This window comes from Manacus vitellinus, unplaced genomic scaffold (assembly GCF_001715985.3).
Source record: "Manacus vitellinus isolate BGI_N305 unplaced genomic scaffold, ASM171598v3 scaffold_8_pilon, whole genome shotgun sequence".
Lineage (NCBI taxonomy): Eukaryota > Metazoa > Chordata > Aves > Passeriformes > Pipridae > Manacus > Manacus vitellinus.
In genome coordinates, this window is record NW_021940864.1 from 8,943,452 (window position 1) to 8,961,714 (window position 18,263).

The 18,263-nt window shown below is 40.5% G+C and overlaps 1 protein-coding gene across 1 annotated transcript in view; it reads left to right on the forward strand.

Moving 5' to 3' along the window:
• PTPN14 (protein tyrosine phosphatase non-receptor type 14) overlaps positions 1-18,263 on the forward strand; it is a 72,648-nt gene that overhangs the window by 45,713 nt on the left and 8,672 nt on the right. The window contains exons 11-17 of the mRNA XM_008932940.3: positions 2,533-2,611; positions 4,261-5,750; positions 8,455-8,598; positions 9,644-9,862; positions 13,761-13,889; positions 14,845-15,079; positions 17,050-17,213. Coding sequence (XP_008931188.2) covers positions 2,533-2,611; positions 4,261-5,750; positions 8,455-8,598; positions 9,644-9,862; positions 13,761-13,889; positions 14,845-15,079; positions 17,050-17,213 — 2,460 coding nt within the window. The remainder of the gene's footprint in view (positions 1-2,532; positions 2,612-4,260; positions 5,751-8,454; positions 8,599-9,643; positions 9,863-13,760; positions 13,890-14,844; positions 15,080-17,049; positions 17,214-18,263) is intronic.

An 18,263-nucleotide genomic window follows, 5' to 3' on the forward strand; every position in this document is an offset into this window, starting at 1 on the left:
GGTTCCTTAGACAGAGGGCAATATTATCTCTATGCAGGTTGCCACTTTTCATGTCTCATATAGGTTATACCTGCTTTGTAGGCCTTTCCAGAATGAAAACTCTGTTAGCCTATTTCTGCATGGCAGAAAGCTCATGTGGGCAGAAGTGTTTTCTTGATATATCCTCACAGCATGGTTATGGCTTGTGAAAAGTTTCCAAAATTAAGCTTAAGCGGGTACTGATATTAGGGTAGTTTTATCATTGCAGACTGCAACAGAGGTCATCTGCTTGTGTGAATATATATACAGGCCAATAGATCTAAAAGGTGCATTCTGTGTTTCCTAGCCACTGGCAGGAAAGCTGTGGTAGCCGTTTCCAGATTTCTTTGTCCTTCCATTCTTAGCGTGCTTCTAAGGTGTCATGATGTGATACACGGGCTATATATTGTGTTCTTGGAGGCATAGTTACAGTATTCTTGGTATCTACTAGCTTGGTCCCTGAAAATAACTAGGAAAAGCTAAAGGAAATGTGCTTTGCATTCTTATGCTGTGGCCTCAGATATATCACAAGGGGAAAAAGTGAACTGCTTTCTATATTTATATATGAAAAATGGAAATCTGCTTCAAATCCTGCTGCCACTTTGTTTTGAACATAAGCATGCAACAAGTTTAAAAACCCTGAAATCTCAGGAAGATCAAAAGGAGGAATGTGGACTCATCAACTGAAAAATGAACTGGGCTGCTGCCTGCTCACGATGAACTTTCAACCGCCTTTTTCGTAATTGTTCTGTTAACTTGTTGGAACAGTTCTCTTTAGAAGAGGAAAAAAAAAGCCCTCCTGACTGTTGTCAGCACTGTACATACCTTCATACACCTACCTATTCATTTGTCTTGTATGGCAATAAATCAATAGGCAGAAATGGGAAGTGAAGTGGAGTCTTTGAGGTGAGGCACTGCCACTTCACTAGGGATCATGTTCATTACTTTCAGATTAAGGCCCTTTATATGGTTTTGGCATCATGCTGAACCTGTATTTTTTTAACTACTACTTTAGAATCATTTTATGGTGTCTCTTTTTTCCTGTCAGGCTACCCAGTGGTGCTGGTTTTCCAGCAAAACCCCCCTCTGTGTAGATGATCTTAATATGATGGTATGTTTAATTACCTGATTTAAAAAAAAATCCAAGTGATCCTTAATTTGGATATTGACATTCTGCAGACCTTAGGGTTCTTCTCTTTTATCAGAAGAGGCAGATGGGCCTTCAAAAAAAATTCCCCAATTTCTTACAGATACCTTTCGTAACATCTATCACAAAGAAAACTGTCTGCTTCAGATGTATACATCTGAAGTCACTTCTCTTTCCTTGCACTTTTCCTTTGCCCTCCATTTGTTAGGTTTTCCAACATCTTGCTTAGTTCCAGACTCAGCTCCTCTACTAAGGTTGTCAACAGCAGGCTCCTTGGCCCATATTGTTCAGCAAGAGTACAATCAGAAGTGATTGTTGTAGCAGAAATATTGTCGTTTTCCAGTTCTGGCTTAACACAGCGCTTTTTTAATGCAAGGATTCATATGTGAGCTCAGTACCTTTGATTCTCATTCCTTCTCACCAGTTACACAGAAAATGTGAATTTAACCCCTTCCCCACCCCTCTTCACCAGCAAACTTACATTATGCTCATTTAGTGTGTGTGCACACAAAGGTAGATTATTTGGTGAGTTTTTTTGCCTGGGGCATTCACGGTATTCCTTAATAGCTTGAACTACTTGAATCAACCTGGATAAAAAGCCCTTATTCTGCTGTTAAGGAAGATACATTCATGAGAAAGCAGTGCCTTCCTTCTCCTTCTGCTTACTCCATAAATTGAAATATGTTTTCGTAAACTTTGCTCAGTGACATCAGGCAGGACATAGCAGTGCAGGTTGCAAAATGCGATTGCCAAACACATTGGTTTACCAATGGACAAAGCTGGTCAATATGGCATCAGCTCTGATTTATTTTTCTGCAAATAATCCTGTTGATTTAATGCTGAATCACACCCTCTGAGACTTAAAAAACTTGTTACAGTGCAGAACGCTCTAATTCTTTAGCTAGGGGATCTGATGTTCATGTAATTTGCAGAGTTATTTTAAGTCCATCTGTGGTCTATTGCTTGTATAACAGTGTTCTAGGTCCTTGAATTTGTTCTGTCTCCTGTTTTTGTCCTGATTAGGTGTCTGTCTTGTTTGGGTTTAATTCTTCAAGGGCAAGGGCTTTTAATAAAAGTTTGAAAAACTTTAAAGAGCTGAAAGTGTGGCTGCTGTTTTTTGAAGTGGTTGAGCTTAAAGGAGTCTTAACTGGTTGGCTTTGGGCTCTATAACAAAATTTAGCAAGAAATTTACAAAAAGTTATTTTCTGTTCTATAAAGAACTGCCAAGCCATGTGCCTTTGACTGGGTAAGAAAGAGCAGTATTCAGTGGAAAAGGCATAGGACCATTTTTCCTGTTTCCGTTGCAGAAATGGTAGCGAATGAAGTTCTAATACTTCTTTTTTTTTTTCTTTGTGCTTTTATTTCAGCCAAGACAACATCCTTTTATACTGCCTCCTATGCATGTCCAGTGTGGAGAACACTACACTGAAACACATAATTCACAAGGTACTTGGAGCGTAAATTTTTCCTTTAATGGACTTCAATTTTATGCATATGCAAAGAAGCTCCTAACCCTTATGTCTAGATTTACAATGCCATCATGGTCAAATGGGAGCTGCTGCTGCAAGAGAACAAGCAGTTTTATAGTTAATGATGCAGTAAGTCTTCTGTTTAAAGTCCAATTTCAGTTTTCAAATTTCTCTAAAATATCTGTGCATGATTATATGGACCTTAAACTTGGTATTCCAGCTCAGTGAGCTGAAAAAATAATTTCTAAAGAGGGAGTATGATGGCTGTACTCAAAGGCAGTGCCAGCTGGGGCCAGGGAGAGAAACCAAGTGAGGGAAAAGGATAAAGCCAATATCTTACTGTAGGAGAAATCATAGCATCCTGTCCATGAAACGATATCTTTAGATAATCTTTTCTGCTAGTTTTTCACCAACATCTGCCTGCATTGTTAGCCTTACAAACGTAAGGAGGGTTAACTATTTTTATGCCCCTGTGTGACAAATAAATTCTTTAAGAGATTGTACCAGGTTACTTCGATCAAGTCTGGAAATGGAGCCTAACCCCTAAACAACTTCAGTCTGACACCCTTATCTACCCCAGTTTCTGGAATATACGTAGCCAGGTCTGTTAGGTTAATGTTCTTTGCAGTTCATGAGAGGTACAGTTGAAGTGCTCTCACCAGCAGAGAAATTCTGTGTCATACCTGATAGTGTTTTGGAGTTGCGGTGGTCTGACTAATTTTAAGGTAGAATTTGATAAGTTTTAAGGGGAGACATTCACTATAGTTCCTTGCATACAGTAGACTTGATTTAGCAGCTACTACTGTTTACTTTGAAGGTGAGGCTCTGAAGGATATTCTCAATTTTAGAAGAATTGTCAAGTTCCCTTAGTTTTACCACAGACTTTGCTATATTGTCAGAGAACTATCCGATTTCAGAGTCTGGGGAGCTGTTACAAGATTTTCAACATGGATAGTCTTGAAGTAAAGTTGTGATCCAGGATATGGTCTTTACTATTAGATTTCCTCACAAATATGCTTTGCTGAATTATTAATATTCTATAGCACCTCTGTAGGGTGGTTTGCTGTTTGGTTTGGGTTTGGGGTTTTTTTGGTTTTTTTTTTTTTGTTTGTTTTTTTCCCCTGAGCTTTGATTACCCAACTGATATCATACTTCAGATCCTCAAAACTGTTGATTAGTCAGAAGTAGGATTTCCAATTCCACAGTCCTCTACTACTTTGAATCACAGACAGCAGCGTATCAACAGAAAAGATAAGAGAACTTTTTAGGTTAACCATATGCTAGCAGCACTGGATTTTTAAGGTGTCAGCAGCAGTGAACCCTTCCAGGATGCTGAGGGAGAGATGCCCCTTTATTATTCCTTGCCACCTCAGGCAAAAACGCTTCCTCTCTTTCCCCTTTCATGTCTCCCACAAGGATCTGAACTACCATATTTTGCTGTTGTGAGGTTTACCTTAGTAGCTTTGTTTTAGTTATATTTCAATGACTCAAGACCACATGCTCCCTGCACTTGTACACTCAGCTGTCTCTGTATTCACTAGTGCAGGCTGCATTTGAGGTTTTGTTAAGATTGAATGAGTTCTTGTGTGTTAAAATTGTCAACATTTATGTCTCTGCTCTACACAGATAGCATTTTTCATGGAAATGAAGAAACCTTCTACTGTAGGTCTCAGACCAGTTTGGATAGGTGTCCAATGGACTTCAGCTACTTGAATGGTAATGGACCCAATGGGAGCGTATGTAGTGCCCACAGCATGAACTCCCTCAATCGCTCACAGAACTTCATCCAGGCGTCTCCAATGTCCTCAAATCTGAGCATCCCTGGAAGTGACATCATGAGAGCAGACTATATCCCCAGCCACAGACATAGTGCAATCATAGTACCATCTTACCGACCAACTCCAGACTATGAAACCGTCATGAGGCAAATGAAGAGGGGGGTGATTCAGATGGATAGCCAAAGTCAGTCTTTGCGGAATCTCAATATTGGAAACACACATGCTTATAACCAGCCAGAAGACCTAGTTTACAGTCAGCCTGAGATTCGAGAGAGACATCCTTACACAATTACATACGGGCCCCAGGGTGGTGGCTATAACAAGCCTGTTGCCCCCTCTGAACAAATGAACCCTAATAATACTGCTCAAAATAAAGCAGCAGCCAGTGCCATATCCCACACTGTCAGCACCCCCGAACTGGCCAACATGCAGCTGCAGAGCAGCCAGAGTTACAACACCGCTCACATGTTAAAGAACTATCTCTTCAGACCCCCACCTCCGTACCCGCGCCCACGTCCTGCTACAAGCACACCGGACCTGGCAAGCCACCGGCACAAGTATGTCAGCGGGAGCAGCCCTGACCTGGTCACTCGTAAAGTCCAGCTCTCAGTAAAGACCTTCCAAGAGGACAGCTCTCCGGTTGTCCGCCAGTCGCTGCAGGAGGTCAGCGAGCCCCTCATGGCGGTGAAGCACCATGCAGCGGTGAACAAGCGCCACAGTTTGGAGGTCATCAGCAACATGGTGCGTGGTATAGAAGCCATGGCGCTAAAAACTTTAAACGCCCCTCTGCCACGCAGGAACACTTTGCGGGAGCAGGTGCAGCCGGAAGAATCGGTTCAGATGGGGCACGAAGTTCAGCAAGTTCCTCATTATCATCACAAAAAGACATTTTCTGATGCCACGATGCTGATACACAGCAGTGAAAGTGAAGATGAAGAAGAAACCCAAGAATCTGTGTCACAGATAACAGCCCTTCATGAGAACATGGAGTACAGTGCTCAGCTGCAAGCTGCCTTGGCTAGAATACCAAATAAACCTCCTCCGGAGTATCCTGGGCCTCGTAAAAGTGTCAGCAATGGAGCCCTGAGGCAGGACCACGTTAGCATTTCTGTGGCTGTAGCCAGGGCCAAGGCCATGAGGCCGGGGCCTTCCAAAGCCATCAGTGTGTCTCGAACTGATCAAGTGGCAATAAATGGGTCGTCACTTGGGCCCTCTATCTCAGAGCCGGACCTCACCAGTGTGAAGGAGCGGGTCAAGAAAGAACCAGTCAAGGAAAGGCCTGTGTCTGAAATGTTTTCTATTGAGGACAGCATTATAGAAAGAGAAATCATGATGAGGGTAAGTGCCTTCCTCTGTTGCGGTGGCTTCTTGGAAATTAGTAATCACACAGGTCAATTTCCATACCAGAAAACTGTTGGGTAGGTAAACTGTGGAGAACGTGTGGGTGGAAAGTTGTGGATTTGCTTATAGTTGGGAAATGTGATATTAAGCACAAGGTACAATTTGTTTTTGTGGGTCTGTATGGCCACCAAAGGGGCTGATCCCATGCACTGCTGTTGGGCTTGTCTGTTTCTTCAGCTGTGGCTCTTTGGCTGCTGGCCAGGTGTGTGTCTGACCCAGCTGAGGATGCCACCACCCTGGCAGCTGTGCCAGCTTGAGGTGGGTGGCAGGGCATGGAGCCGGTGGTGAGGGGGCTGACAGCAAAGCCCCCCTTGATGCCTGCTGCCCCTCTGCCTGCACGCCTCTCCAGCCCCCATGGATCTGAGGGCAGGGAGAGTCTGAAATGTGTTTGCCGAGATGGGTGGGAGGTTTGGTTTCAGCGCTAGCATTTTATTCCTTCTTTGCAAGGATGTCAAGTTAAGTATCACATAACATAGTGGGAACTCTTGATTTTCTTTGAATGATCTTTAATTCCTTTCCTGCCACTTTATGTAACATAGTTATCTAAATAAAACCCTGGTAGCTCTAGGATATGGATTGTTGGTTTTGCCAGTAACCGAGGAACCAGATATCTAAATACAGAAGCAGCAGATGTAGAGGCTGTGTAGTTGAGCATCTGGACTGTTTATTTTTTAAAAAATACATTCAAGTATGAGAAATAGGGTTCTGTTAAAACTGCAATGAATTTAAAATAAAAAGTATTTAAAGTTTTCGGTGCCCCTGTGAGCAATGACAGAAATATTAGGGGTGCTTATCACTTACTGACTTACACGTACTTGACGCAGTGCTGTGGAGGAGTACAACTGCAGTCACAGAAAGAAAAGTGTATGCTGTAGTTCTTGTTTTCAGAATTGAGGTCTGAAACGAATGAAGTATCTAAATGGTCTAGAGCAGAAAAGAGTTTGTAATGTACTAGATCAATAACTAGTTAGATTTAAAATACTACTGTATATTCCAAGAAGTTTTCTAAACATATTCGTTGTTGTTCTTGTTTGTTGGGGATCCTTACGCTGATGTAGTTGTTAGGAATCAAACCTGAGCTACTAAGTTGCAACGTGGAGACTGAATTTACTCCTTGCCAACTCCTAAACTCTAAATCTGAAATAGATACTTGACTATAAACCATGACTTTTTGTGAATTAATAGACATTGGTATAACAATGAATATATATATATATATATGCGCTTTTTTGATCTTCTGAAGAAAGAAAAAATGTTGAAATGCAGGAACCTACAGGATTTTAGGATGGAAATGAAGGTGAGAAGAGAGCTTGGATGTTGTTTGAATATTCTTCTTCTGCAATAACCATTCAGATGCTTTGGTCAAAAGGTGCTTTTTTGGTTTTGTTTTGAAAGTAAAGGGGTTGTCTTAGCATTAGGCTTTTAAGGTAGTTTCAGCCTAAATGAGGAATCTTAACATGTGCAGACCTTCCTTTTGTCATGGGAATCAAGTGTTATATTAATGGAAATTTGATGACCTTGATCTGTTAAACGCAGACTTTTTTTCTGTTTTACCTTTGAAGTAGTAAAAATAATAAAATCCCCAAACAAAGAAAAAATTCATGCATTTTCCTGCTTTCTGAAAGTATGAAAAGAAAGCAGAGTGGATTTGGATTTTTGTTCTGCTTATTTGTTTGTATTTTGCTTAGTGCTCTGGAGGAACCCAGTGGTGAGGAAAAAGCTCACAAGCTTTTGAAAAATCAAACCATTTACATATGTCTGAGGGCATTCAGGTCCAATAGTATGTTTCTAGGAGCTGAGCTTGGCTTGTCTGGTGACCACAGCTTCCATATGTGTGCCCCAAACCAGGCATCTTGTGTACTTATCTGTCCTTCCAAATCCAGCAGAAAGAACTGTTAAGGAAATAGAATAAAATGTTCCTAATTTGGGTACTTCTGCAGATGCTCTGTCTCTTTTGATGCTTCAGCTCCCAGTGGCATAAGGAGGGGGCAGCAGGATGAATTTAAAATTCATGCTCTGGTTCTCTATGTCATAGCATAATATTATGCATGAATATGATAAACAATATCCCTCCCTGGCTGCTGTTATATTCAGTTTCTGGGACATGTGAGCTTTTAGTACAAAATATATCATGGGTGCTGTGTGAATCACCATAACAGCTGACTGCATCAGAAGACTTCTCATTTTGAGTATTACCATCACAGAAGAGAAACAATGGCCTGTGTTTTACTGTTTGATATAATAGATTGAAATTATTGCTCTTAAGAGATGCTCCAAGCATCTTGGCTTTGGTAGTGCTACTTTAACATAACAGAGTGATGCTTTGTGTGTCCTGCATTCAGAATAATGTCTGCAGGAAAATACTCGAGATTGTATTTGTATGTCTTTTGATGGCATGTAAACTGCATTACATGCTGGGATTGCTTCTTTGAAATTAAAATTCTGTGCTCATGTAGGAGCAGGCCTTTGAGGAATAAGAGGAAGAATAGAGGTTGTATTTGAATTTACGATGCTAATGGTGATCATCTGCATTCCTTGGCCAGAGAGTTGCAGATTTTGGAGATTAAAAAAACATTCCAGCATTTTACTGGCATTATAAATAATCACACAGAGATGAAAACGTGCCTTTTCTTGCCAAAAGAATCTAGAAAAGCAGAAGATGGCAGGCCTGGAGGCCCAGAAGAGGCCCTTGATGTTGGCAGCACTGAACGGACTCTCAGTTGCTAGGGTTCCAGTGCCGGAGGACAGCCAGGATGAAGTCGCCAAGGTGCCAATGGATGAGAGGGTAAGATGGAGGCTCATGAAATGTTGCTCATTCTTTTTGTTCTCAAGAGCATGAAGTTTCTAAAATACAAAAATTTGATCTAAAATGTGAGAAAAAGTTTCTCTTAAAAGTTTTCAAAGCCACTAATGCAAAAGGTCTGTGGTTAAAACCGGCGTGTCTTTGGATGCAGGCAAAGCATTCAATGTCTTGAACACTTACTGAAGGCAGTGAGAATGGAGGCTGTTCTCTATTTCACCTGACTGTACAATGTGTACACGATCAAACTGTAAATCTAACACTTTGCACATTTTTCACATGATCAGGTGAAGTTCTACAGTCCTCCAGATACTGTCTTCCATTTTCTGATATAACTAAGGAGTTCAATTAATTTCTCTAATGGGATTAAACTTCAAGGGAAAAAAAAAAAGGTTGTTTGCCTCCTGATGTTTGCACATACAGATGTTCCATGAGTATGAAATTTTGGAAATTAAAAACAGTTGCTGCTGTTAAGATTTGAGAAACATATTTGCAAAGAATCTTCCTGGTTTTCTGCATAGAAATTTGCAGCCTTGTGTTGTCTGGTACACAGACAGCAGCACTTAACCTCTGTGTGTACATATTTGGGGTTGTGTTCAACCACAGACATTGCATGCTTGCAAGTTAGGGAGTATTTTGAAAATGTGAGCCACATCACACTTCTCACAGTATGATCTTCTTCCTGAAAAAATATTTTTAAAATATTTTTACAAGTATCTATTATGTTGAAATCACATATTCATACTGAAATTCTTACTGAACCAAGACTGTATTTGGCTCAGGCTTGCTTTTTACGCTATCCATGTTCAAAATTGTGGAGGTGGAATGTAAAACTGTAAAATTGGCTTGTGGTTTCATTCAGTAGAAATAAGTTTGTCATATTTCCTCAGATAACTGCAAAAAGAAGTGAGTGAGAGAATGCTATGGCTGTATATTGGAATTCAAAGAACGGATGGATGGGTCTAGTGGTTAATCAGTCTTCCCAGAAGAACAAAAATATGTATTGATGTTCCTTTCTGTTAAATCTTAGTGCAAAATCTTGAGAAGGAAGTTGGAAGAGGGCATGGTGTTTACAGAATATGAGCAGATTCCAAAGAAAAAGGCAGATGGGATCTTCACCACTGCTGCCTTGCCTGAAAACACTGAGCGCAATCGCATCAGGGAGGTCATTCCTTACGAGGAGAACCGAGTAGAGCTGGTGCCGACCAAAGAAAACAATACAGGCTACATCAATGCTTCACACATAAAGGTAAAAGCTTTCTCGAATTTTGCTTTGCAAATGGAGGTATGCTAAAGCTTTGTTTGAATTTCTGGATGCACAGCAGCATTTTCTGTAACTCTGGAGCTTCTGAGAAGGTAACCTGGTCAGAATGTGTCCTTGTACCTGTGTGTCGGCATGGGCGTCTCTAAGGTCCCCTCTCAGCTAACATGATGCATAAGTTGGTTTAACTGCTGAAGACTCGGGTGTCATTTTAGAGAGCCATTCTTGCTTTTTTTATGCCCACCTCTGCCAGCTGGTTGGGGAATATCTCTTGGTTAATGTAGAAAGATATGCCATGTTGCTTAAGCCTCATGAAAATGCATTAGATCAGCCCCAATACCTGCAGTGTAATATGACTGTCATGGCCCTGCACCAGAAAAAATGAGAAGTCAGTATGTGTTCTGAATTATCAGTCTCAAAAGTCTTGCAGGCCACGTGGGGATTACAACAACCCATGCAGAAGGAGTCCCTACAGCTGACTGGTGCACCCTGGAAAGAATACTGCAGAAGCTTTGATTCAATCTTTTTAAATTTACTAGCATACAGGACGTGATTTTTAAAAATCAGAACTGTAGCTCCATGTATGCAGTTCCATGCCCAAAGGAAAGGCATATCATTATGAGTAATGCATATTCATATAGATACTGAAATTATATATACAAGAAACTTATTCATTCCTTTTATGCTGAGAGTTGACTAATTTTAAAAGAAATTTTTTCAAGTATGCACTGACCTTACTAATAAGTTCCCTGTATCTCTGACTGGAAACTGCGTTGAACTTCCATGTTTCAAATTATGTTTTTAACCAGAAATTTCAGATTTCATGTTAATTCAATGTAGAAATACTTTAAGGTATGATCTGACTGTTACTTGCAAACATGGCCAGTTTTAACAGTGAGCTATGCTGCAGTGACTGCAGATGCTTGTTTTCTCTTAAGCTTCCAGCACTATTTGCAAAGTCCTCTGCTGGCTTTTACTGCATCATGAGAGAAGTAACAGCAGTCCTCTGCCTCACATGAAAGATTCTCATATTGTTAAAGAGGGTTGTCTGCTTTTTCTCATTGTCAAAATTCAAATTAAAAAGAAATAATTCAAAAATAATGAATAAAACATCCTGTTAAATTAATATTTTCCTTGAGTAAAAGCCTTTTAAAAGTTCCAAGAGACTTGCTGGCTTTGGTTGTGATTTACAGTATTAAATCCTGGTGATACAAAACAATTTCTGAACCAGGATCCTAGCAGTTTATCACTTTTCTGCATAGCCCGGTAGGTAGCAGATACTGAGTTTTTACATAATCAGATGTTGCTATGATGGTGCATTTCTGAGCCTAAAATTTTTCACCTACTTTATAGGAGGGCAAAAAAAAAAAAAAAAAGGATTCCTTCATTATGGCCAGGAAGCAGTACTAGCCAGAAAAGAGTTTTCCCTGGCTAGTTTTGAGTCCACAGTTTACTTAATGTGTTGGACACACACATATCTCGCATCCATAGAGCACCCAGAAACAGGCAGTGATGTTCTGATGCCTGACAGAGGGCCTTGGCAGTATTTCCCTCTTACACTCGTAGCGGCACAAGCAGAAGCCAAGCAGATGTGCTTTTGCTTAGAAGGTGAAATCACATCTGTGAAATTTACCTCAGTGGCACAGTGTGTGTCTGTGTTTTCAGCCCAATATTTAATTTTTAATTTCCTGCAGTTAGGGCATTAGAATGCAGTAAACATTCCAGGCATCCCATTCCCTTCAGACTATTTATGGTCCTTTCATACTATGTGCCAGGAGGCTGGATATTTGGACCAGAAGTCAGTAGACAAAGCAAATTCCTCTATCATCCTGATAAGATCCATGCCTGGAGGATTCCAGCTCCCACTACCTCAGTCTGTGACCCCACAGTTTTACAGTAATTCTGTGCTTATTTACCACTGATCATTGCTGTTAAAATATGAAGATCAACATCTATACCAAAGAGAAAAAATGCAATTAAATTTGTGGATTAAGCAAAAAAATTCTTAAGAGCACTTCATCTGATTGTTTGGTCATGCCAGTGTTAACTTAAAAAGCTCAGTAGTGCTATGCCAGCACTCATGACTGCAGATGAGCAAGCACAAGGCCATGAGTACAAGTGCAAGATGCTGCTTAGTGCTGGGCAGTTAATAGTACAAGAACTTGAGGAGTCTACCTGCATGGGTCTTGCAGCTTTTAACCATCATTCAAAAAAAAAAAACAACAAACCAAACCTGCACTGTACAAAATAAGAAAAGGAGCTGATGTGGAGAGTCAAACAGTTTTCAATGAAGTGAAAAACTTATCATACAGAAACTGTTAGTTACCAGTGTAAAACCCCAAGCATCTCAACTTAATGAACAGTTGTTTCACTAACAAATAAACTGATTCTATTTCTGAAAATGTATTCAAAGACTTGTACCTCAAACACATTATATGGTTCAACCTGTCAGAGTTATTGATTGTTCCTTGTAGCACTGTCTGCCAGTACCTTGATATTTATGGACATGTCAGCATTTCAGTTGTAAATCTTCTCTGGGATTTATAACTTTACAAGAAGTGGCTCTGGGCTAATACACAGAAGTAAGAGGCCTTATCCTGAGAAGGAAAAATATTTCAACTTTCCAAAACAATTAGTTCATCTGGTTTTGCTGCTAAGCATATTTTTTAAATGATATGTAGTAGCTCTGAAAGCACTTTGACTTTTTACCTAAAATGTTAAAAAAATTTTTATAAACCTTTTCTGGTGTATAGCAAACTATGTCATAAAATTATAATTTTTTATACACAAATGACTTTCTTTTTTAACTGCACAAGTATAACTTTCTGCCTCCATCAATTAAATGAAGTAGTGTTTTACACTGGCTAACTCCAAGGTAATGCTGTGTCTGTTTAGGGCACTATATGATTTATAGTGTGTAAATCTGTGTGTAAGTGCTCTAAAAAGAATTTCATTACTCACCATCATGCAATACACAAATATTTCTGTCAGATGTGGTTGGTAAACCAGTTATGTATTGGGAAATAGATTTGCATGACTACAGCTTTAGATAATTTTAAATTTCTCGTGGTATTTGAAAGCCATTTAATGCACTGGACTTACTGTAAGGTCATTTGCAGCTTCTGAACAGAAAAACCCAAGATAAATGAGGAAGAGTAACTTGAAATGGAGCCTGTCTTGATCTCATCTGTGGCTGGCAACAGGCCTGTTGAGCTCTGTTATGTACAAAGTGTGGGCATAGCTGCGTCCTCTAGGAACGGCTTGGCCGCATCTTCAACAGTGATCAGTGTAGTAAGAGTCTGTTTAATAAATTACTTTTTGTCTGAGTGGAAAATAATTGAGGGAGGTCCTAAACAACAGAGGCCTTTAGCTCGTCATGCACAGTGTCATTTACGTTCTGCGCTACCATGTGTTAATTTGCAAGCAGTGCGATGCCTTTTTAATGCACATATGCGCTGCCTCTGGTCCTCAGCTTTTCTTTCATCTTGGGTCTGTCACCAAGGCCAGGGATGTGAGTCAGTTGCTTGTTTGTACTTAAGACATATCAGAAACAGGGTCTCAAAAAAAAAATGTTTTTCGCTGGTTGGTTTGTTTGTTTGGGGTTTTTTGTGTGTATGATCCAGATAGAATGGCAAGAAAGATAGATGGCATTTAGGTCAAAGCTTTATGTTTATGGGCATCAAGACAGGATGTGGAAGCACTGAAGATTATGTTTTGTCAGATTTGATCTAATCAAAAGGATGATTTTTGTTGAAAATTTTGAACGAAAGCAGAAGAACAAAGAAGTAAAGATTTCATTATAGTCTCTTGTTTAAAAGGTGGTTCTGGCACAGGTGCTGCTGAGAATTTGGGCACTGACTGGTTCGGCTTTTTTCCTTTCTCCCAGGTTACTGTAGGTGGAGAGGAATGGCACTACATTGCTACCCAAGGACCTCTGCCACACACATGCCATGACTTCTGGCAGATGGTGTGGGAACAGGGAGTGAATGTTATAGCCATGGTCACAGCTGAAGAGGTACGTGAAATCACAGCATACAGTTCTTCCTGATGTGAGCAAATCTTCTATTATCATTGCTTCCCACTCCAGTAACCTGTTTTTTCTATCAACATCCCTTTTTCCTATAACTCTGTTTGAACATATGCCTGTACTTCTCTCATACTATACTTTGTAGCATTCTGATACTCAGTTTGGCAAGTGCTAAAGCAAACAAGCAGAAGCCCCCCTTGCCCCTGCTTTGGCCAAGCCAAACAAAGATGTTTCCACTGGAATGTGAGAGCACTGAACTGCTCTTGGTTAAAATGACACAGAGTTCCACACCATCCAAGGCCAGTTCTGCATACTGTCACTCTTATCAGCTGAAAAGAGACCAGAAGCTGTTGTTTCCATAGAAGTGTCCATGTAAAAAAAACCCAAAACCAAACAACAAAAACAAACAAAAAAATCCCCCACAACTTTTTTATTCTAATGCCAAGCAAAACAGTTATTTCTACTGTAATCCAAGAACTATGTGATATGTTATAAAAACTGACACGCATTGTTAACTAACACAGCTTTCAGCTTTATGCCTGGTTGTTTTCAGCAAACACAGGGAGTAGCAGAGCACATCAAGTCACTGTCCAGTTCCCAAGGCTGATCAAGAGCAGATACCTAGAAGCCGCTGGAGAGAATCTCCCTTCATTTAAAGGAGAGGCTTCCCCAGGGGGAAAATATTTACCAAGGTGTTGCAGGCAGTAGCTATCTTTTGCCACAAGACAAGAGGTTTTCTTCAAAGCAGTTTTACACTTTCAAATATTACATGGCTAAGAGGTTTAAGTGTTAATGGATATTTTTCTTTACTTTGTGGGATGCTCCTTGCTCTTCCAGTAAATTGAAATAAGAATATTTGGCTTATCTTCGGTTTTATGTCCTCTGTTTACAAAGAATTATAATTGCAGGAACTAATGGCTTTTTGTTTTGTTTTGTTTTTAAGGAGGGAGGAAGAAGTAAGAGCCATCGTTATTGGCCTAAACTGGGCTCTAAGCACAGCTCAGCCACTTATGGGAAGTTCAAGGTGACAACAAAGTTCCGCACAGACTCTGGCTGCTTTGCAACTACTGGTCTGAAGGTCAAGCATCTTCTCTCTGGACAAGAGAGGACAGTGTGGCATTTGCAGTATACTGACTGGCCAGACCATGGGTGTCCAGAAGAAGTCCAAGGCTTTTTATGTAAGATTTCTTTATCTTGCATGATAAAATACATCAAGGAGAAGGTTGCTCACACTGAATTCAATTCACTGAACCCAGTTACACCTGGGATTGATATTAAATGGTTATTGCTGTGGCATATAAAGGCCTCAAATGGATTGTACTTTGCTGCAATTTGGAGAAAAAAAGTGGGATTCAAGAGGTAGCAGCTAAGGTGATTAACAAGAGGAATAATTCAAGGCAGCAGCAATGCCAAAGACTCAGGAAATTTTAAATAATAGGATACCTCTGCTGGCTGATCTATCAGTGTAAGTTATCACCACTTCCCAGACACCTAATGAGTGTAGGAGTTACTAGGCTGCACACAAATGTGATTAGAGAGGTCTAGGTAAGAGAGGATCAGGTTTTAGTGAAATATGGTGCAGTTCCTCCAGTTTTTCTTGTTGCAAAATAGCAGAGGCCTCTGACACACATGCATTAAGTTTGAACTTGATACCACTTTTCTAACCACATGTGATGCTCAAGGGCCTTCCCAATAACTTATGGTCTTAGTTCATGCTTTTCTGAAAATACAGCCATTATATTCATCTGTAATGTGTGAATAACACTCCCCGCTTCTTAATAAGTAATGTATATTTCCATATTAAGTAATAGGAATTCAACCATTATTTAACTAAAGTGACATATCTGGCACTATGGCAGAGAATCTTTAAATTAATACAGATTTCTTTAAATTAACATTGAAGGAGCCTGTACATGGTGTACTGACACGTTGACGATGTCTGCCTTCTTAATTCCTGAAAGTTTTGCAGCTGCAGTGTAGCTCTGTGGCAGCTAAGTCCCCTCTCAGAAAGGTCCTTTAGTTCTACTTCAGTCTTGACACAGCTACAGTCCTTTAGTGGTCCATTCTCCTTTGCATGGTACAAGCTTGATGTAAATAGCGTGTCCTTCTTTTCCCAGTCCTGTCACCAGGGCAAAAAAAATAAAAAAATGACATTTCAGCTTCAGCAGAGGAGTGCCAAGGGATCTGTCTTTAAGGAAAAGCTATTGCCCAATTCCTAGTTTGTTCTGTAGTTTGTTTCTCTTACCAACTCTTGTAGCTGTGGTTGGGCATGGCAGTAATTGGAACCTGATTGTCCCCATTTCCTCTCTCCCATTACTTGCCATCACTTACGGTCCCATTTCACTGTGCATTAAATTTTCAGCTTTTCTGATGTTGGTAGGCCTCCAGCTGCATCCTGCCAGTGATGAAAGGACAGCTTAGGCTGTAGTGCCATGACATCAAGAGTCAGTACAGGAGAGTTCACCTCAGGTCTCACTTCCCACTCTGACTGCTGAGAAGCTAAGTAAGCTTCCAGTACTTAAGGTTCTCAGTGCAGTTTGACAGTAGAATGTGTTGTGTTGAACAAGGCTAGGACAACCACACAGTGTAACTGTTCTAGAAATGGCTTCAGGGAAAACTAAGGCAGTGATCTCCCAGAAAAGCTCATAATAACTATTGAGAAACAAACCCTGAGCGGGTGGGTGAGATTCCATCTCAGTCTAGAAAGGAGAAGGAAGGGAGGAAACAGGGCAGATGGATGCTTGTTTCCCATCTGATGCTGGCTTGGACAGGCAGCAGTTTCAATAGGACTTAGCTGTTGTTTTGATCCCAGCCTGTTAATAGCAGGAATTGCTGTAAGTAACGTCTAGAATCATCTGCTTAGGGGACCTGGAGATTTGCAAGGGGGAAAAGAGAATTTAATTTTTTAAAAGAACTATTTAATTTAAAGGAGCAGACTCCCAAGTAATAATTGACACCCAGCTGGTACTTGCTGGATGCAGTGCTGTTCCATGCACCCTGGCCAAAATAATTAGTATGTTGTAAAAAATGTAAATTATTGCCACTTAGGTAAAGAATGACTTTTCCACATTCTTTCACCCTTTTCCCCTGTCGAATTTTACGTTTAGACATATAGATGTTGCAACATTGCCTGCATTTTACCTTGCAGCTTACTTGGAGGAGATACAGTCGGTGCGCCGCCACACCAACAGCGTGCTGGACAGCAGCAACACCTGCAACCCTCCCATTGTGGTTCACTGCAGCGCAGGGGTCGGAAGGACTGGAGTAGTTATCCTAACAGAACTGATGATTGGGTGCTTGGAGCATAATGAAGTAAGTCAGCTTCTTTTGCAGGACAAACCCCTGACCCGAGCTTGTTCCTTGACTTAACTAGCTACATTTCTGAGGTTAAAATTAAAAGGCATTGAAGTGCTTTCTTTCTCTGCTACCTTTGTGAGCAATGTGAGAGCCTTAAATGTAACAGGCAGAGATTACCCATGGAAGGTTACTTGTTGTAGTTTTCTGTTTAGTTGATATTATGCATTTTTTTATTAGGATTATTTTAATGCATTCAAAATTAGGGGTTTCTTCCCTCTTTTAAGAATTTAGTCTAATTTATACCTGTATTTAATTAAAAGTCTAGAGACAGCATGTTTACAAGGAGTACCTGAAAGAGGCTAGAGAATAATGTCCTTGCTCTTTTAACTAAAGTTTTCTGCTCTCTAAATTTGCTCTTTAGACTTCTTCCTCTTTCTCATATGGACCTTAATCTCACCTGGAATGAAACTTAACTGTGTTTTAAGAATAAGGTGTGTGTACGTATTCCAATGGGGAATAGGGCTTTAAGATTTGCAGACAATATGAGGAGTAATACAGTCTGGAGTTGAGAATAAGATCACCAGTAGAGTAACCGTGTGTAGCAATTTGCTTTTCATTTGTGTCACTGAGAAACTGTCTAGGAAGAACATCGGATCTTAACTAACAACGTGACACACAGTTTTCATGACAGCAATGGAAACCAGGGATTTCTCCTGCCAAAGAAAATGCTCTGTGAGAGAGCGTTTGTAGAGATAGGAATGCAGCAAGAGTAACAAATAGACATATATCATCTGCCTCTCCCAGTAATCAGCCACTGAATGAGTTCAGGGAAGACTGAAGACTCCAGCAGCTCATCACTCTGTAGTTACAAGATGGCTAGAGATCTTGGGCTCAGGTCAGCTGACAGACAAACCTCCTCCAACTCTGCTTGGGCATCACTAGAGGTGACACTGTCCTGTAGATCGATGTCACAACTGACGCTTTTTTTCCTTTGCTTTTTATTTGCGGGGGAGGTAGGAGGGTGAGGAAGGAAAAGAAGGAGGTGGCCTGGACAAGAAAGGGTCC